This window comes from Larimichthys crocea, chromosome VIII, assembly GCF_000972845.2.
Source record: "Larimichthys crocea isolate SSNF chromosome VIII, L_crocea_2.0, whole genome shotgun sequence".
Classification (NCBI taxonomy): domain Eukaryota; kingdom Metazoa; phylum Chordata; class Actinopteri; family Sciaenidae; genus Larimichthys; species Larimichthys crocea.
This window is the reverse complement of record NC_040018.1, coordinates 23364961-23386459: the sequence shown is the minus strand read 5'-3', so window position 1 is coordinate 23386459 and position 21499 is coordinate 23364961. Positions and strand designations below refer to the sequence as shown.

The following is a 21499-nucleotide window of genomic DNA, read 5'->3' as shown; positions in this document are numbered from 1 at the left end:
GAGAATCTAGTATATGATGATCATTTATTCATATTTTGTTTTTACTGCTGCTTAGTCAGTGAGTTTTTTCAAGGCTTTGTTAATTGACCAGTGTACCAACTTTACAAGTCAAAGCTCAACTGAACAATGAGTCATGTTTAATCTATCAAAAACGAAACACCACTAAACACATAAAACAGTTTTCACTTTATTGAATTGATTCTGCAGTGGTGCTTTTACAGTAAAGGCAGTAGGGGGAGATGCAACTCTCTTTTGTCACAATGCATGGAGAGTTTGAGTGACTGCAGATACATGACGCAGGTAACTCTAAACAATGTGTCATAAAAAGCGGCATCCAGGCATAGATGACGGACTGTCAAGAGAGCTAGCACACTGACAATGAAACATGAGTAACTTTCACTACAATGACAGGTAGATGTATATGGTAACAACATATTTTGACACTCATCTGTTTTTCTGCAGAAATAGAGTTTTCAGCTTCTAAGATCTTCCAGTCCAGGTTGATGGAGATTATTTCAATCTGACTTGAGGTGACCTGATAATTTACCATAAACTGTTGAAATTAATGGATTGGCAGATAGCTAATGTGAATCCAAGTATCAAGAATTTCCAAATGTAATTTGTCTATGTCTGTGTGCATTTCTAATGTGGACTTCATTCATGTGGAATAATGAACACTGAAGACTTATTTAGATTTCTAGATATTCTTAATAAGGCTCCTAACCTTTTCACCACCCAGTGTAGCCAGTGTAGTCTCAATTAAATGAGGCCAAAGCTCTCAGTAATGTCTGCTAATAATGCCTAATGCCTAATTTGAACTAGAGGCAGTTTTGCTCATTATATTCATGTGAATACATTGGCCACCTTTGAAAAGAGTGCAATCCAATTATAGTCAGCCTTGTTTCCTTGAAAAATACAATAAACTTACAAAAAAGTCAGATGTGCTCACAGACAAAGGGGGCCAAAATAAACACAAGAAAGTAGGGAGGGTGAGAAGCATAACATTTCTTTTTAAGTATATCAGTTAACTGAAATAAGTTTAGCAGTGATGTCTTATGACAAGAAAGGTGCTGGTTTGTCTGCTCAAATGGGCTCAAACAGCATACACAGCGAGAGAGAGAGAGAGAGAGAGAAAGTAATCAATTTTAATCATTGTAAATCCAAGATAGAGCTTCACTCTAACAAAAACAAACAAACAAACAAAAAAACCCCACAACAAACCACTTTCAGTTTCCTCCAGAAACTAACCCAATCCCTCTCCTACAAAAAAGCTTCAGTCAATTAGGCAGATAGTGGAGTGTGGCGAGAAGCGCAATTCACTCAGATTACTCTCTTCAGGTAACCAGAAGAGGGTTTAATTAATGCCCAAAAAGCTGCCTGCAGGCAGACAGAGTGGGTTGAGTGGGTTCTTGCTGTAATACCTTCTAGAAAGCAGAAGAGGGTAAAGAAAAATGTAATTACATAACAATAATTATTGTTTTCATGTTACAGACATCGCAGACATAAATTATTATGCCACACAGGACAGTGGGATCCAGACAACGTGTACTCTCTTTTTTAATTGTTTTATACTTTTGGCTGAATTACAAAAAAATATGCAAACTTTGCTTGTGGTCATACAGCCATGATATCCCCCCATACACAAGGGGAAATAAATGTATGAGCTTATCCCGACAGCTTCCTCCAACACTAGCCTTAACCTCAGGTCACTTTCATGAAATGTACTATACAGTGATAAATTACAATATGTGATGTGGATAATAAGATTTGAGAGTATGGATGCTTAGATAAATAATTAATTTATTAATGCATATGAAGGGGTCTGGGTTGAAGTGGGATTACCACTCTATACTGCATCACTAAACTGGATTTATAATAAATAATAAGAAAATGATAATAAACTGAGCATGGGTGGGAATGATTGTGTGTCTTCCTCAAGACTGGTTATACAGTCTGTCCTCTGTGTAACCAGTGTGCCTTAAGCAAGTTTATTCATTTACATGTTCGTCATGCTCCCAATCCCAGAGTTTTAGTTTGACTAGCCAATTGAAAATAGAAATTGCATGAGAAAAACACACACTTTTCTATTTAACCAAGCTGCTGGATGACAGTGCTTTATTTGTACCAGAGCTCAGGTGTGAAGACAAGCAAGAATATGAATGTGAATTAGGGGAGTGCTAAAAAAGAACATAAATTTACTTGAAATGTAAAATAGCTTTTGGGCACAACTACTCCATTCTGCTGTTAAATAAATATATAACACTGTTACTTTTTAAAATTAAATTAAACTATAACTTTATCAGATGCAGAATTATGAGATTTCTTTCAGCCTATAAGAGGTCAAGTCTGCAGAAAATACGTCAGAAAAGGATTGTTTGAGATTACATAAACTTTGATCTAAGGTGAGAAACAGGACAAACTTTAAAGCCCCATTGTGTAATGTTTCTATCATAAAAAAGCTTTAAAATCATTTTGATGCTACAGTGACTTTCAATTAGGTGAATAGTGCCTCTATCATTCCTAGTGTGCGCCCTAAATATCTGTGTTTGCACTATGTCCGTTGTAAGTGAGAAGTGACTAATGCTTTTGGCTGTTAGCAAAGGTGTCAACTCACTAGTTCTGATCAGAAGTAATATAATCAGAACATATACATGTGTACAGCGGTCCATATTACAGCAGTGGAACTTGCACTTTAAAATTTGGGGCACTAAATTGCAAACATTTCTAGGTGATGCCACTTTAAATTATGTTTATAATGACAGTAGTCAATTATCAGAGAGAATGCTTGTCATGTCTGAGCATTCTTAAATGTTGTGGGGTTGCCTGATGCCACTGTGGGTTTCTTCAGCACAGAGACACAGAGAATGATGACTGATTGGCATGTTTATTTAACTGTACACAGAACACCCAATGATCTGGGGATTAATTATTCTGATAAGATAATAGTTTGATTGTTCACTGACTCCAGAACAAGAATCAGCTCCACGTAGTAGAAACAAGAGCTTTAATGTGCAAAATTGTGCGACATAATGCACATGCAAACACTGATCACTATCTGAACAATAACATGAAGGGCTGAGTTAACAGAAGAATGAAAATTGTAGCTGAGTCTGCCTCAGTAGGGGGTCTGTTTGAGGTAGAGTTATGCTAATTAGTCGCTCCTGAAGCTATGAGTAATAGGCTGATTACAGCAATACCCTCCACTCCAGTAAGATATGAAACCGAAGTTGTTTTGACATATGAGAACAGTACAGGCTGTCTTGCTGTTACTGTTTGCATTCTGTTTTCCAATCTGTGGATGGCACCATCGTTTTAGATCATCTTGAACAGTTTATGTGAAATCCCACAAAAGAACTTGGATCACTTTCATCACTATTATCTTCCTCACACTGTTTGTAATATATATTTCATCGAAATTTATTGGATCTGCTCATAAATCAATAGGTCACATTTTCTATGTGAAATAGTTGCTGGTGTGTGATTTAGTGCTGTAAGGCATTAGTCACTTCTCACGGCAGATCGTACCCAGAGAACACAGACATATATAGTAAAAGAACTTAAAAATTTTATGTACCGTAATGTCTTTTTCTGCTGAGTTGACTGCTTATAGGTGGAAAAACATCTTTTAATTCTGCATTTAATGAAGTAATTATTTAATTTAAAAAGTAACTGTGTTATAGTAGTTGTGCCTATAAGCTATTTTACATTTCAAGTTGATTTTGGTATCTGCTTCTTTTTCAGTACTCCTCTCATTCACATTCATATTCTTGCTTGCCTTCACACCTGAGCTCTTTGGTACAAATAAAGCTTTACACTGTTATCCAGCAGCTTGGTAAAAAGAAGTGTTTTTTCTCTTGCAATTTTCAAAAACTTTCAGTTGGCTAATAATCAAACTAAAACTCTGGAATCATGACAAACATATAAATGAATGAACTTTCTTGAGGCACACTGGCTACACAGAGGACGGACTAAGTCTTGAGGAAGACACACACTCATTCCCACCCATGCATGTTAAATTATCTAAACATCCATATCCATCAAATCTTATTATTCACATTCCATATTTTAATTTATCATCATGTAGTACATTTGGTGCAAGTTACCTAAGGTTAAGACTAGAGTTGAAGGAAAGCCATTATATATATATATATATATATAGATTATATATATATATATAATTATTTTATTATTAGTAGTAATTATTCTTTATTATTTTTTATTTGTGTATTGATTTATTTATGTATGTAATTTATTTTTTATTTATTATTTACCCTCTTCTGCTCTCTAGGTATTACAGTAAGAACCCACTCAACTGACTCTTTTTGGGTTTTAATTAAACCCTCTTCTGGTCACCTGAAGAGAGTTGCTTTGCTGCATGTCATCTCTGTTCTCTCTCCAGTTTCCATCTTTAGATGCATGTCCAAAAAGAAGGCATAAAAAATTATTCTAGTAGTGACAAGGCACTAATTGATTAAATATATCAAAAGTGATGATAGAGCTCACTGAACAGCCTTATAAAATCATTCCTGCAATGTAATGCACACCTTTGTTCTCCATTCAGTGCTAAGTGCCTTGCTTGAAAGTGGAAAGGAAGTCTTGTTTGCAGTTTGAGCAGTCAAACCAACAACTTTCTCGTCACAGGGCATCACTGTTGAATGTATTATCAGCAAAACCACTCTTTTTAATATACTTCAAAAGAAATGTTATGCTAGTGTGTGTTCCCACCCTCCCTAACTTTCTTGTGTTTATTTTGGCCCCCTTTGTCCTGAAAGCCTTAGTGTCTCTGAAGACTTTCCTTGTTCCGCTGCAAATGTCCAAAGCCCACAAGGAGTAAAGTCAAGGATTCAAAGCCGAGCAGTTCAACTGTATCAGCACAACTTACAGCTGGCACAAGAGATAAAATTTAGGATGCAGTGGGATTGGCACCAGTACTCGAGTTGAGGGGGGATGGCATCCCCCCTGGGGGAAAAATGGTCAAAATCATCCCTCTTCTAAAATGGTCATCCCTTCTTCCATCCCTTATGGCATTTTATCAATGCATGTGAAATTTACTTATATTTAACACTGGAAATAGAATTACCATTCGACATTTAGGGGGGCTTTATGAAAATCAGCCTATTACCTATGTCAGCGGTTTTCAAAGTGTGAGGCGCGCCGGGGGGGAAAAATATAAATATATCTTACAAAGATATGTGTCTCATCACTGTGCGATGAAAACTCAGCGAGCTAGCCCCCAAAGAGTAGCAAAAAAATCCACAAAACGACACAGTATGTCTGATCTTTGCTGTTTCGTGTCAAAAGTTCTATTCCAGCGTGAAGAAACGCTGCTAATGTCTCCTGCTATGTCTCTGCTTTAGTTTGAATCAGTCATGAAGCTCCTGGTTGTTACATAAAGACAAAGAGGCTTTGACAGTGAAGTGAGACCTCTTGCTGCGATATACTACCTTTGGGTTTACTTCATTCTGGATTGTGATTGGTGGGTCAAAGGTGAATGTGGGCGGTACTAATAGATTCTCCTGACTCTGATTGGTCGACAGGTGACAGGTGTCAATCATCCACACTCTGTGTTGTTTTAGCCTTAGCACCTCTAGCTGCTACCTGCTGCTTCATATTCTTTAATACCGCTTGTTTCAAACATCGCGTCGTCTTAAAACTCGAGTCTTCTTTCCTCCTCCTTAAATTGTGTTTTTTTTAAGTGAAGATGTTTTTTAACAGAAATGTGTTTAAATGTACTTAAATATGATACAAAGATGTTAAAAACATACACAAAGATTGTGTTTAGAAAAATATTTGAGCACATTCACAAATAAAGATATTTAAAATGTTTTTACAAATATGTTTAAAAAAGATGTGAATGACATGTTGTCCATAGTTAAGTGGTTATTGTTTATTTCCAATAAATAGTATTGTCTTGTGCAGGCCATGCAACTGAGAATGCAAGCTATGAATCAGATGGGATTTAGGATTTGCCATGTCTAGCAAGTCACCCTAAAATTGACTAGAATGCAGGAAATAGCATCTAAGAAATACAACATTTTCTGGGGGAGGACCCCCAGACCCCTTGCTGGAAAATATGTCACATAAATGAAAAATTTCACCATCCCCCCGGTTTCATTTTACAACTCGACTACTGATTGGCACTCAGTCTACAGTGACAGTGGTGACTTAAAGCCTGGTGTCCCAGTGTCCTCCTTTGTACTTTCAGCAGAAACACTACCAGGGGGCCACTGAGGGAGAAGGACAAAATTATGAGTGTGTGAGAATATAACATTAGGGTATATTTTTGTGTGTCAGGAAGGAATGTGAAGCAAATTGTTGATTTGTCTGTGAGCGCATCTGTCTTTTCTGTAAGTTTATTGTATTTTTCAAGGAAACAGGATTGACTATAATTGGATTGCACTCTTTTCAAAGGTGGCCAATGTATTCACTGAATATAATGAGCAAAACTGTCTCTAGTTAAAAAAAAATAAACTACTGAGAAAAATGGCCTCATTTAACCAAGACTACACTGCGGGGTGGTGGAAAGGTTAGGAGCCTTAGTAAGAATCTAAATAAGTCTTCAGTGTTCATTTATGAAGTCCACATAAGGAGTGCACTTGTACTATTTTTTTATAGTTATCTTTCACTCACATAATTTACCAGCCAGTTTATGGTAAATTACCCGTCCACCTTGAGTCAGACTGAAATAATCTCCATCAACCTGGACTAGAAGATCTTTGAAGCTTTTTTCTGCAGAAAAACAGATGAGTGTCAAAATATGTTGTTACCATATACATCTACCTGTCATCATAGTGAAAGCTACTCATCTTTCATTGTCAGTGTGCTAGCTCTCTTGACAGTCCGTCATCTATGCCTGGATGCCGCTTTTTATGACACATTGTTTAGAGTTACCTGCGTCATGTATCTGCAGTCACTCAAACTCTCCATGCATTGTGACAAAAGAGAGTTGCATCTCCCCCTACTGCCTTTACTGTAAAAGCACCACTGCAGAATCAATTCAATAAAGAGAAAACTGTTTTATGTGTTTAGTGGTGTTTCGTTTTTGATAGATTAAACATGACTCGAAGAGATGAAACATGACATGTTCAGTCGAGCTCTAACTTGTAAATCTGGAACACTAGTTAATAAACAAAGTCTCAATAAAACTCACTGACTAAGCAGCAGTGAAAAAACTATGAATAAATAATCATCATATACTAGATTCTCACCATGTATGCATGTGAGAGCATAAAAACATTGTGTGTTCCTTGCAGATCATAAAACATGTTCTAATTCTCTCAGTGTGGGCTTTATATTCATGACTATGGATAATTTTACTATTGCAGGGCTATAACTGCAGATGTAACTTGAATGATCACCATTCTTAAACATTTCAGATGACACAACCATAACAGGACTTATTAACAACAACAATGAAGACCATTACAATGAGCAAATAGCCTAAGTAAGTCACTTGGTGCCTTGATAACAACCTCCAGCTCACACATACAGCTTAACACATCCAAAACACAATAACTCATCGCAGAGTTCAGGCATAGGCCCCTTACGCAAACCCCATGTACATCTCTGGAGAACCCATAACCATCACAGACAAAATTCACACACATCAGCAACACACTTAAGTGGAGCATCAATACAGACATTTTAGAAGAAAGCTTTCTTCATTCATTTTTGTCCATTGACACGAAAGAGACACAATAAAGCCCTAGACGAGACAAATCAATAATGATTAATCCTTCTGGCTCAGCTTTTGTATTTCATTCTTGCAAGCCTTTGGCTTCTTTGATGCATGCTTGCAAACAGCAACACAGAGCATATCTTAAGACTGACAAGTAAGTGTTGGTCTTTCTATACGATCAGTGTTAGTAATTACTAAAATTGTTGTTTTTGTAGCAGCTCAATGTTAAATCATTGTTGCCCTCAGCGGACATGATTGAGATGAAACTGTTGACTTATTTAACTTCATGCCATACCAAAACACTAATATGGAAAAACTAATAGGGTACTGAAAAACTGAATAATAAAGCAAAAACCATTGACTGTCTTCATTCTAATGTATAAACATGCTGCATGTGCAACATACCACCAGTTTACACAGACAACTACAATAGCCTTCATGCAATGATGTGACATTCAGGGACTGGACAATGTCACTCATCGCTTATGAACCTTTATTAGTTTGACTTTGTTTCTTCTTTTTTTTAATGAGTTTTTAATATGTGCGTTGACTACAGGACTCTGAAAATAGTGGTAATATTTAGAAAAAAAATCAACACAATAGCTCTCCGTGCATTTTCACTGCTGATCTGGTATTTCCTAAAAACTTAAACGCAGCACAATGCCACGTCAGCTGATTGGCTCCAGAGCCACAGAAAACACACGTGACTCCAGTCAGCACGCGAAAACCACTGTTGGAGTCGGGACCAACATGTCAGTGTGGCTGCTGCAGGGCCACAGTGAGTTCAGTTTCCTGTCTCGTTGCAGCCTTTTGACTGACTATAAAATGTATTTATTTTATGTCAGATAATTTATAGAGTCCACCAAGTCGCTTAGTTCACGAGCTCCTCTGATAATGAAGCTGTTGCCAGGCAGACTTACCGACACGGTCTCTGTCAGCCTGCATCAACAAGTCTCAAACTTTAGTTTCGTAGGATGTACTAAACTTTCTACGCTATTTGAATTTTAAAAGATATGTTATGTTAAATCATTGAATGTAACATAAATAAATAACATATTTTCACAACAGGCCAAAACCCCCCCCCAAAAAAACATTAAATATGCCTAATGAACCTAACTCTTACTTAAAGGTTCAGGTGATCTTTGAGCAGAAATTGAATATAACATGCATAACTACACTTTTCAGTGATACAATATTTCTTAAAAAATGATATATCCTTTAAAAAAAACAAATCATAATGTTTTTATAACCTTTTAAAAATAGCATTTTATTTCCGCTGAGTTTTAGGGCCACATTTAAATTAAAAAACATTTTTGGAATTAATTACGAGAATAAAGTTGTTATTAAATATGGCGAGAATTAATTACAAGATTAAAGTCATTTTAAAAAATTCTTAATTTAAATGTGGCCCTAATACTCCGTCGTATTTTATTCCTACCCAGAGTCCGCCATCTTGCACTGCCATGTTTGTTACAGTAGTCCAGAACTGTCAAATGGCTCTACAGAGTGCGTATCGGAAAAACAAGACGTATAAGTTGTAAACAGCTAACTGTGATGTCTTCTGTTGGAAGTTTGAGAAGTTAAAGACAAATGGAGGATCACACTTTATCACAAGAAAAAAACGTACATCTTTGCATTAAAGAAGCAAAAACAGGAAGCTAGCTAAAGTCTTAAACTTTAAACTTTATTTTTTTTTAAACTGGAGCGATCTTACAGCTGTGTTCAGTAAAAAAATGAATGAAGAATCATCAGACGCATGTTATGACATTATGTAACCTAATACAACACCAGGAACTCGTCCCTCTACATCTTATAATAATACACGTGATGAGGTATCTCTTTATTCCTGGGCTGTTGCCAGCAGAGTGTTTGGGTTGCAGTGTAGTACATGATTGTGTCTGCCTTCTTCAATAACATCATTTACCACCTCACTGGGGGTGACCTGTCCTCGATGCACAGTTACACCTGTATACTCAGCCAACAGTGAATGATACAGGAATCACTGAGCCATAAAATACTGTGAGGTTCTGGATTAACCTTTGCTACAGTCCAGGGTGAATCAGATATGTTGTATTTGTTATCTTATCCGTAAAGTCATGGCCAGAGACCAGAGATTTCTAACCAAGACAGTTAAAAGGTTGTCTATCTGTGTATGTCTTAACTGTTTCTGAAGGCAGGCTGGACTGTGGTTCACCCACCTCTTTAGGCTGAAATGTGCTGACCCATTCCCAAGGATTACCTCCAGATAAAGCTAAACACATAATAGGTCCTTTTTTTTGCTCTGTGTGTGCTTGTGTATGTGTGTGTGAGCAAGCTGAAACCACAACATCTGCAGTTCAACAAGTCAGAAGACATTAAGTTCTTCCTACTTAAGCTGCTGTGTACTTTTCTTTTTAATAAACACTAGGACTTTGGAGAATAGTTGAATGAGTGTAAAGACAATGTGAACAAAATTCTGTTATTTACCTACCAACCTACCCTCGGTCTCTCTGTTCTTACAGACCTGTCTTCTGGCTGGGTAATGACACCCTGAGGGTGTCTGCTGCACTGTTTGCAGAGAACCGTCGCTGACTATGCAAAAGGCTGAAAGACAAAGACAGCGTGATGCAGGGAGGAGAGCAGACACGGAGGAACTGTATGGCCACAGACCTCCTTTTCAGACAGGTAGGTAGTCTGCAGTTAACTGGTACAACACTGAGGCTGAGGTAGGGACAAGGTCTTACATTTATTTATCCATCCATGAACCCTGAAGTGAGTTGAAGTCCCTCCAGCATGTCCTGTGTCAGTCCTTTGTTGTGTTGGATCCCTAAAACTTTCTGTTGAGGTGCCACAAAAACCTCATCTGGCTTTTCCAAAAGTCAAGTCCAGTTCTGAGTTTCTTTGGCACCGTTAATCTCCTCATTCTGTCAAAATGATGTATATGAAGGCCAGCCACCCTGCTAGGAAATCACCTCTGTCTATGAACTCAGTTTCTCCAACACTCCCATCCAAACTTGTGACATAAATCAATGGACACATTAAAAGTTTTGTTTTGTTTTTGTGCTCTGTGTTCACTTCTCTAAACCTAACTGCTCTAATCAACAGTACAACATTTAGTTTTTTCTGATGTAATAATCTGAGCAGAATTAGCTAACTTTGTCTTCTAGCGATGCTCATAATCTCCCTCACTAATGCTCTGGCTGATTCCTTCCATGCTGCAGGAGTCTTTCTTTCATTGGGCTTTTGGAGTAACCGAGGCTGACTGTTATGGAGCCATTGATGTGGACTCTGGGAAATCCATCCTTTTTGTTCCCAAACTGCCTGAAAGCTATGCTACTTGGATGGGAGAGTGAGTCACTCTGATCTTCAAAGAGCTGTGTACATGGCCAGCAGTCATCACCAGCTGGTCCATAGCTGTGAGATGTAACTTGAAGAATGGCTTGATGGAGTCAGGTGCTACACAGTTAGATGTTTTATAGCAACAAAAATCTATTTTTATATGAATGTTTGTATTTAGTTTTTTGTATTGTAAATGCCACCAAGAACTGTTTAAGACTTCACCTAACATATCGTTATTGATAGCCAAGCCTGCTGAAGTATTTACAGTGTACACGTGTAAGAGTAGATACATGAAATCATTTGTGTTTATTTATTCTTTTTAATTTATTGGTTGTTTAGGAAATTTTATATCCTCTTTCAAATGGACAAAAATACAACACTGAAATAACAAAAACTGGCAGGTGAGCAAGACTATTCTAGACATTTGGTTGCTTTCTTTAAAAACCTGAAAACAAGGCTACTTATTTTTTTGGTTGTGGATTAAAAGAGATGGTGCATACAGTGTTAGAGACTTGTCAGTGTTTGTGTGTGTCTGTGTGTGTGTGTCTGTGACCTTTTTTCTGTGCGGTAACTGAACCTTGATGTTCAGTCACTGGGCTATGAAGTTACAAAAAAAGGCATCAGTGATTCCATAGACTGTTTTTTAAAGGTGAAAGTCATTATTCTTTTATTTGAACCTCCTGGCAAAGATATCTGTGGTGCCTGATAGTATGAATAATATCTGGTTTGGGTTTGTACCTGGACTTCATACAGTAGAAGGTGTGATTGCATACATCTGGAGTCTCAGAGCACAGACCTGCACTATTTACATCTGCTTCAACAGGATTAAAATTTTAATGAGCATTCATGGAGCATTTTAAGTAGGCTAGAGTTTGCATGTGATTGGATGTCTGCTCTGGGGGAAATCCATGGCATCGTGGCTGTTGTCTGAGAAAATGTGCACAGTAGTGGGGCTCACACAAAGCATGTAGAGCGTCATACAGTTAATTCATTTGGTTGAACAATTTATCCATGTGCATACCTCTAACAGAGATCCACCACTAAAATTTTATTTTAAATTTGTAATCGGCAGCTCAGTTCTATTCATTTGGACAGCCTGTCAATGCTAAATATAAATTCCTGTCTAGACTGTCTGTAATTGCCTATTTTGAGAGTTTGGGAAAACAGTGTATCAGTGTTGACAGCAGATTCCTAGAGCAGCTATAATGGCGAGTTGGCAGCTCCAGAGTTATTTTGGAGGTGTGCATGTTAACAAATCAAAATGATATAATCTGACTATAATAATTACAGCTTTCACTGGCCAATGAATCCCTAAAAGATGCATTTGAAATGATCCCATACAGTTTTACATTGATTTCTGGATTTACACTGTGACCTTCCATCCGACTGATGATATTCAGGTATTTTAACATCTCTGAACCTGCCTAATTAGGACAGGTGTTAGATGTCCTAATTAGTCACAGGTTAAGATTCAGATTGTGACTTCAATTAACAGCCAATTCTTCCATAATGGTATCAGCTCACCATTGCAATATAATATGAGAAAACATCAAATCTGAATCATAATTACCTCAGTATTTGTTTAAATAATACTGCCAGCTCTGTTAGGCCACATTCAGACTGGATCTGGTGCTGCAGCCAAACACCACAGGGTTGTGTGGCAGTGTAAGGACTGAGGGGGGTGGTGCTGTGTGTCATTTTGTGCTGAACATACCCGCTGTGAAACATTCAGGAAATAACATTTTATCTCGCTCATGAACTGGCGTTGTCAATGCTAGCACTTGCTCACTCTTATTACCTGTCTCTCTCTCGACCAAAACTCAGAGAGAGTAGAGTATCAGAGTTTACTCCTGGACACCCGGATAGCCTCAGCTTCAGTGACATTTCAGGCTGACTGAAAGGGTTTGCTGCCTGATCTATCTGGCTCAACTTCTCCACTGCAGTTTTCTGTGTTCTTTGGTGGACACCCCAGTGGCCCAAACGGTTGACCCCAACATAAATGAATAGAAGAATCTGCATTTTCGCTGCCTGATCCTTTCTGAATGTGGCCTTACTGATTAAATGGTTGAGGCAACCTCCTTTTTACAGGTCGAGGTAATTGTTGCAGGTAATCATTAAATCACTGTTCATGAGACTGATATCCCCAAAACAGCATTTAAAGCATAATTGCTTCAGGCATAATATAAATGATTCCAAAAATTAAATTATCCTCAATTGCTGCAATAGTTTATATTTAAATTTTAGTTGTTTTTAAGGAGATTTTTTTCTGCAGTGCTGAGACAATACAGTGAATGTTTTAGGAAATCAATTTTAGTGGTATTAATAATAATAACAATGCTCAAAATTCAAGACACTGTCTGGAATCTGTTACCTGACATTTAGATTAATGGTAGAGGAATAATAAGGTCACTTGAGGTTTGTCATTCAATGTGTTGCTGAGTGCTAGAGAGGCCATGTAGCCACAACAGCGTCTGTCACTGACCTTTACTCTGCTGTCTGAGAGCAGAGAAAAACTGGTGTCTCTGCTGCTCCACTGTGTGTCTCAGTCTTCTAATTACTGCCTGTGTCCCTTTTTTTTCAGGCTGTCCACTGTGTTTCTCAGTCTTCTAATTACTGCTGTGTCCCTTTTTTTATATAAATATATATATTATTTTTGGGGCCTTATTGGGCTTTATTGACCAGACAGCTTGAAGAGTGACGGATGTTGGGAGATGGGGAATGACATGCCTGAAAGAGCCACAGGTTGGATTCGAACCCTGGGCCGCCTGGCAAGGACTGAAACTTTGTACCAACTGAGCTAAATGACACCCCTACTGTCTGTGTCTTTGCAGTTGTGGTATGATGCCTGGTATGATGATGGCTTTTCTGTGTTAGAGCAGCTAGTGATATTCAGTTTTATTTCATATCAGCCGACTTTAATGTATTTTACTGAACCAACTTTAAGGATGGTGGTCTGTAAAAGTTCTAGGCAGATCTACCCTCACATTGCCTGATGTTAGCTGACAGCTCATTCATCATATCCAGAATAAAAAATACAAATAATAAATGATTTTTTAAAAATCATTAAATATGGCACAACATATCTGCCGTTGAAATTCACAATCTGTAAATCTGCAGCTTTAAAAATCCTGATGTTACATTGATCATCAATATAAAAAATATTATATTTTATAATATAGATGGGTAAAATTATCCATCTGTCATTATAGAATAGATTATCAGCCTGAATAAAAACAACTTTATTGTTACTGTATTGACATTTGATGCACTTTGGCTTGTTTGTTTGTTGCAGCGAGGACAGAATACAGATAGTGGGAGCATCTGGTCGTGAAGCCTCCTTTGAAGGAATTGTGGTATGTTTAATTGGCGTCATTTTGCTTCAGTGCTATAATTATACTTTGTTTGTGCAGGTTATTGTTTTTATTCTTTCATAACCAAGGTTACAACGAACTGTCATGCATACTAATTGTTGCTTCAGAACCTACTTCTGGATATAATTTAATTAAGCAAATTACCATACTTTTGCTTGTTAGTTTCAATTAATGACATGTTACTGTTGTCCTTAGCTCGTCTTTGTTCTTTTTTTAACTGCATAACTACACCATTTTATGTATTCTCCACCCTGACCCAACTGTCTCATTACTTATTTTAAAGCTATATATCTATTTGCATCTATTGCATTTCAATAAAGAGAGTTTATTGGAAACATATAAGTTTATTATTGATGTTGACAACAGGAAAACGGTAGACCTCATCGATGTGGAGAGCCATGTGAAACCAGGATTTTTTATCAAGCTTTATTTATTTCACAGTGTTTCTGTTTCTTGTACCTTTCTTTATGAGCTTCCAGGTTAACACCCAGTCATTGTGGAATGGTAAGTAATTAAAATGTGTTTTATATATTATTCAGAAAGGCCACCTCTGTGACTGTACTGTAGCCTTTCCCTTAATTACTTAAAGTGGATTCAGTCATTCGGCTACTTTAACTGACACAATCTTCTCAGTTACAGCTGACCAGTCAGGTAATTGTGTGTCTGCAATCAGAAACGGGAGCTTTCTTTGGCTTGTTATTCCCCTCTTAGAAGCAGAAGCCAGTCCACACGGATGTAATACCTTCGTGCTTCTTTGGTCGTCCTTTCCATTAGAGTTTGCACCACTCCTAGATGAATTGACATTTTCTGAAATAGGGAGGAATGCTTTTCAGGCACACCTCCTGGGGAGAAAGACTCGATTGAATCCCGCTGCCCCTCATGCTCTGCAAAGCTTGTGTGGCTCTCCGTTAAGTGGCTATTTTTTGCTTTTACTTTCATTTGTGTTTACTATGGTTACCACTGCTTTTTGTTGTTTTTCTAATAATGCATACATGCTTAATGTTCTGCAGTATTTAGCCATCTAAGGTGGCTGAATGAGAATCGAGTCAGATTGGCAAGCATGTTCTATATTTAAAGCATAGATGTGAATCAGATTGTATTTTATTTCATGTTGATTAAATTCAATTATGAATTTTAATTTCTTCTGTTTGTTCACTATATCAGCTGCTAAGTTGAATCTATCAATAAAAACCTTAATCACAACCGATACTGCTTCCTTTAGCTCAACCGAGAGTTGTATGAATTCTTTATGCTGTTTGGCTATATTCATTGTACTGTGCATTGATAAACTGTCAGTGTAATGATCAGAATAAGAGAGCTGGTCTCTCACTACATGTTTCTGTCTGTGTCTGCAGCCGTCTACTTAAGACCGATATGGAGCTGGAGGTCCTGCGCTACACCAACAGAATTTCCAGTGATGCCCACAAAATGGTACGATCTTTCTTATCTAGACAGAGCATCTGTAAAGTGCTCCGATTGTATATTTTTTCAAACAATAAAAGAAAAGTTTAGAGCATTATATTAAATGGCCGTAGTATTTAAGTATACCTTCTTGGGTTTAAAACTTGAACTTTAAGATGTCAGGATCTTCTAAGGTTATAAATTGTTTAAATGTTATGAATTTGTTTAAATCGATTTTTAACTCCATCTAGTGGCTTTTGGCCAGCACTTACAGAGATGGCCTTTGACCAAAAGGCTGTATCATAAACAAATATTTTACTTTTGTTATTTTACAGCACAGGATTTCACTTCATCACCATGAATAACCTCTTCAGAGGTTGTTATCTGTCCTCTGAAGTCACTCACCACAAACATTCAATATCGTTCTGTATCTATCTGTTACGAGTGTGTTATTGTGTGTTATGAGGTATGTTTTTACCCATGTGTCCCCAAAGCTGCTCTTCTTGGTTTCATGTGTAACCTTCCCTATGGCTGTACAGAAAATGTTGTGTCAGCAAATGCCTGAGGCACTCTCACCGACTTTTGACCTTTTTATGTCTACTTTGCGTAAATTTGTCCTTCAGCGAATAATCCACAATTCATTGTGTTCTGTTAAAAGTGAGGATGTCCAAAGCCTCACATAAACAAGAGAAATGTCAGGTACACACAAAATGCTTATGAGGGTTTGGTTCTTGTGGACAGGGTGAACACTGAGATCCATTCTTCAAGAGTTACAAACTGTTTTATACCGTAGTTTTCAAATTTGCTGATCACATATAATGCCACATTTTCTTTCTAGGTCATGAAGCATGTGTAGCGGACTGAAAGAATATGAATGGAGAGGCAACAGATGAAGTTTGTCAACGGATCTTCTTTTAGTTACAGTAATAGACATTATACTTGTCCAGAGTGTAGTTACAGTTAGAAGCAAAAACTTTATTTTTTAATTAGTTTTACAGGAGGGGTTATAATTAAATCGAAGATCAACCTAGAGTCAGAAACTTACAGTAGTATTTGTCATGTTGGACACTGTCACAAAGTACAACAAAAATGATCATTTCTAGTTTACCAGAGAACCTAACCAATGCCAATAATTGGCTGATTGCTGATTGACAGTTATTTGAATGGTAATTAGTATATCTTTGGTTTCTATTTGTGTGTTGTATCAGATTATTTGCTGTTTTTTTTTTTTGTTTTTTTTAATGTTGTTGTGTTGAGTAGCTGACGTGCTTTGCTGTGTAAGAAGAACCAGTAAATGTGGATTTTTAATCTTACGCAGTATTGCGATGATGTCAAGATCCAGAAAAGTGTTTGATGTGCTAAAGAACGAGTGCTGAATGAATTCTTAAAAAGCACAGAGTCAGGAAGAGGGCAGTGAATGTCCTTCAGCTCATTACTGTTCTGTGGGATGTCTGCTGTGCTGAAATTGATGAGTTTCCTTTTTCTTACTGGTGCTTCTTTTTTTTTTCTTTTGCAGCCTGTTCCAGCATTACTGCTACACTAAAGGAGGGATGTGCCACGTAAGCATATGTCAATGAATGTTTACCTGTTTCATTTCTGACTGACACTAAATGTTGCTTCTTTAAAGAATCATAAAAGCCACATGTAAAATGTAATCCAGCTGACGTGGAAGTCTCACAAATCTGACTGACCTGAATCAAGCAAGCTGATTGGTTGATTGGCCTATTGTTGTAGGTGGTTTGGACAGAGGTGGACGAAAACAAATGCATGTGACACACTTATACAACAAGAAGTAAACTATTAATTTGCATTTTCTTGCTCATTGTTTTCAGTTATCAGGCCCACACCGATGTGTCATCACGTAAACTTGGTGATGGTGTTTGAGTCAAAACTGGCTACACAGCTGTGTGTTTACAAGGTGTACTGCAGGTGTATACCACAGGGGCACTTCGTGTTAAGGGATTAGAGTGGAAGGGTGTTTGCTTACCACGCTGTGATGGTCTGCAGACTGAGTGTGTACAGTGTACCGGGTGGTATATGTGAGTTGTAAAGCCACTGGACCATATTCATTTAGGCAGGATGGACTCCTTTCTTGGGCACGGAACGATGTGGACTTTTTGAAGCATTTGGGTATGACAGACGAGCCAGAGATGGGCTGATCTCTTGGAACACTGCCCTAGTTGTTAGCACAAAGTTTGAGGAACAATTCAACGATACCATCTGGTCCTGCTGCTCTCCTGACGTCATGCTTAAAAAAGGTGATGTGTAAGGATTGTAGGGGGTTATTGCTTTATCTCATAGTTTTGTAGCCACCAGTAGGGTGATGTCCACCTTCTACCAGAGGTTTCACCACTCTACGCCTTCTTAGAGGGATCTCCATTAAGCAGATTTGTGCCACAGCAAGTTTGGCTTCCTGACACCTACCCCTCATCAGACTCTACAGACTGAACGTTCAGTCATTCAGTTCTTAGTATGGCAAATCTCAGTAGTCTAATTTAAGGACAGTTGGTCCCAGGTACATCTAACCTAGCAATCGGGAGACAGTATTTCCCTTTGTGGACATGAGACGAATGGTATGGAAGAGAACTTTTCGTAACCCTGGTTCTCTGATTGAATATCTTCCCAGACCACCCCGAGGTGAGGGCTTTGAACTACTGTAGTGTCAAGCCCCTTTCATATAGAAACAGTCTCCACCCTCCCTGACACCGCACGCTTGTTTCTAGCCAAGCCTGGATGCAGAATGCAATCATAGCTTCCGGTAAAGGTCACATCAAAGCCGTTCCCAATGTGAAACAATCATTCATTCACCAGAACCAGGGTTATGTAAGTAACCTAAAGTTACCAGACGTCACATGTTCACAAGTACTGCGAAAAAAAGACCATATTAGAAAAACTTAATATGCAACATCAAAAAAGAACATCTTGAAAGCCTCTGTGAAACAACAAGCGAGAATGTCAGATGCAGGGATGTTGCACTCTGTAGACCTGCAGTACCGATTGTCTTATTTGCCAAACTAAACCATGCCTGCCAAGACAGCACAACATCAGATTCCTCTTTCTTCACGTTCAGCTAGCGCTCTATTATAGATGAAGCATTTTGAGACATTTTTGCTAATCATGCTTTGCCCTTTCGCATCCAAGCCTGTTGTAATGAATACTTCAGGGACTTAGTGGTCAGTGATGCAAGCACTTTTCCTGTTCAACATTAAGAGCTTGAAAAATAAGGACCTGTCATCACAGTGATTCTTCAAAGATGAAGAACTGTAGTGGGCTTTCTAGTTAAAAGGTAAAGGCATTGATAAATGTTTAATGATTGGAGCTCCTTTGATGTACTGAAATACATTGATGTGTTTTTAATGGCATCTTTTTAGTCAAGTCACATTTAATGAATTCACCCTTGTAGTGTATAATTATCATAGTGTTAACTATTTGATATAGACAGACAGACTTTATTATCGCAAGCTGGGAATTACAGTGCAGCAGCAGCATTACACACAGTGACGATAGACAACATAAGATTAAAAAATAAAGAACAAACTATAACATAATAAATATAAAATAGCAATAGTAAATTAATTTTGTACATTTATGTCTTTTTCAATTCACGTATGTGTTATTGTTAACGAGAGAGGCAGTACTGCTCTATTATCTACTATGGCATCCTAGTGCTCCAAATGACTTGGTGAGTTTTTAACCTTTGGTTCAAAAACGCTGGACACAAATCTGTACAAAAAAGTATTGATTGGAAATAAATATGACTGAATGAGTTTTGATGTTTTGTCCCTTTAGTTTGTTCGACATGGGTGGAGAGTTCTACTGCTACACCCTCAGGCATCACCTGCTCAGCCAGTGGGCTATTTCATGAGGCTCCACAAACGAACTGTCTTAGCTGCCATCAAACCAGGTCATTATCTTTCAGTTTAACTACTGAGTACACTTTACAAAATGACTGCATATCTGGTGATGTCTTTTGCTTTGTTCAGCTGTTCTCAGCTCCATAATTTTAAATGCACAGATGTGCTTTTAGACAGTGGCAGCTGCTCCCTTCATGTGTTTTGAGTCAACTGAGGTTCCCAAGCCTATCATGTGGGCAATTTGTGCAAAGAACATCTATGGCAAGATGATGTTAAAAGATCGATACAAGATTTTATGAATCTTTATCAATCGAGTGATTTTGAATCATTAATTAGTTTTTAAAACCCAGCCCTATTTACGTTTTACAGTTATACACACTCTCACTCTCAAACCCACTTTTCAGCTGGAATCAAAAGCACATAGGTACTTAGTAGTGGTGTAATTGATTAGGTCCAAATCTTGACACACAAAGTATTTGTTCCAGTTGTGGCATAAATGTGCATATATGATCCCTCTACAATTCCCTCCTATAAAACTAACATATCCAGACTCTGCAGACTGGGCTGTTTGTAGCCGTACCAACACTACCCAACAGACATACACAGTATTTAGAGTTTTAGAGTCAGGACTCCAGACAGTCGAAGAAGAAAACAAATATACATAGAAAGTTTATTTTCATTGTACACACAGGCATACTGTAAGTGCAATAAAATTACAGAGTTCATGTTCCTCCAATCAGAGTGTTTCATCAATAGAAAGACCCTCTGTGCAGGGAATGGAGTGGAACACAAGGAGGCCAAGCTGCGGAACAAGTTTAGAATGAGACAGGGGAGAGGGGAAGCTGAAATGTTGTCTGAACTCTGAACACAGATGGTTTCAGTTGTGGTGGAGGATTTAGTACAGTTGTTGCACTTCTAAAAACAGACCGTTAACCCACTGAAACTCACTGGAACTGCTGAGTTCACCCAGCAGTAAGTGTCAGTATGGGAGTACACTGTGAAGCAGGGCTCACTAAATATGAATACAGAGCTCACTCAGTCTGTGGATCCATGACAAACAGTGCTGTTGGCCAGTTTCATAAAACAGTAGCCTCAGGAGATGGCTTAATGAACTTTTTTAAAATGCATCATTAGAACCTTTCTCAACTGAAACTGTCATGAATTGTCACAGATATATTTTGACTAATTAATGTAAAAGTCATTAAGTTTTTGTCAGAGCCATGAGCGACTGGTCAAGCTCACATTCAACATATGAATTCTTATGTGCATCTCTGCATTTTTGCTTTGACTGACTGTTTCCTGCTTTGATCCTACCGTGTTTGACTGACTTCTGTCACTACTGTGTGCAGGTCCGCATTGAAGATGACATTGCCGTGACAGCAGATGGCATAGACTGCTGACCTGCGTCCCTCGCACCGTGGAGGGATTGAGGCTTACATGGCTGGATCTGCAAAACCCTTCAGCCCCATCGCCAGTGAGAAATAATGAAACGTCTGAGTAAGTCTGAGCTATTTTTTGTGACAACATGTTTAAAAAAGGGCATTTTTATGAAATTATTTTATATTTACCTCTTTAGAAAGATATATTTTTATGATATCTATCTAATCTTTTTAAACATTATCCTAAAATCCATTGAATAATTAATGTTTCATTTGCAACTGTGTCAGCAGGTTTATTCATTTGATATTTTGTATGGTATCCTTCAGTGTTGTAAGACAGCTTTTTAATACAAATCAGTACATCAGACACCTCTTCAAGATTGAGTCTTTGAACACTTAAAATTTAAAATCTTGTTCCAGTACTTTTGTTTCTCCTCTTGAACATTCTTTGGAAAATAATGTGGAGGCCCTCAGGGTATGATAATGTTGTCAAAAACC

General features: G+C 37.8%; 1 protein-coding gene and 2 long non-coding RNA genes across 3 annotated transcripts in view; all 3 read left to right on the top strand.

The window, feature by feature from the left end:
• The first annotated feature begins 8370 nt into the window (after nucleotides 1-8370).
• On the top strand, nucleotides 8371-11492 carry LOC104920770 (uncharacterized). The gene is made up of 3 exons (XR_002042734.2): nucleotides 8371-8456; nucleotides 10180-10342; nucleotides 10879-11492. It is a non-coding gene; the product is annotated as an uncharacterized LOC104920770 (long non-coding RNA).
• A 3355-nt stretch (nucleotides 11493-14847) lies between these two features.
• Nucleotides 14848-16625, top strand: LOC113746356 (uncharacterized). The gene is made up of 3 exons (XR_003462788.1): nucleotides 14848-14871; nucleotides 15723-15798; nucleotides 16607-16625. It is a non-coding gene; the product is annotated as an uncharacterized LOC113746356 (long non-coding RNA).
• Nucleotides 16626-19567: 2942 nt separating this feature from the next.
• The window catches only part of LOC113746302 (xaa-Pro dipeptidase-like), a 10254-nt gene continuing 8322 nt past the window's right edge, over nucleotides 19568-21499 (top strand). Inside the window, exons 1-2 of the mRNA XM_027281357.1 lie at nucleotides 19568-19617; nucleotides 21422-21476. Of these exons, the coding sequence (XP_027137158.1) occupies nucleotides 19568-19617; nucleotides 21422-21476 (105 nt within the window). The remainder of the gene's footprint in view (nucleotides 19618-21421; nucleotides 21477-21499) is intronic.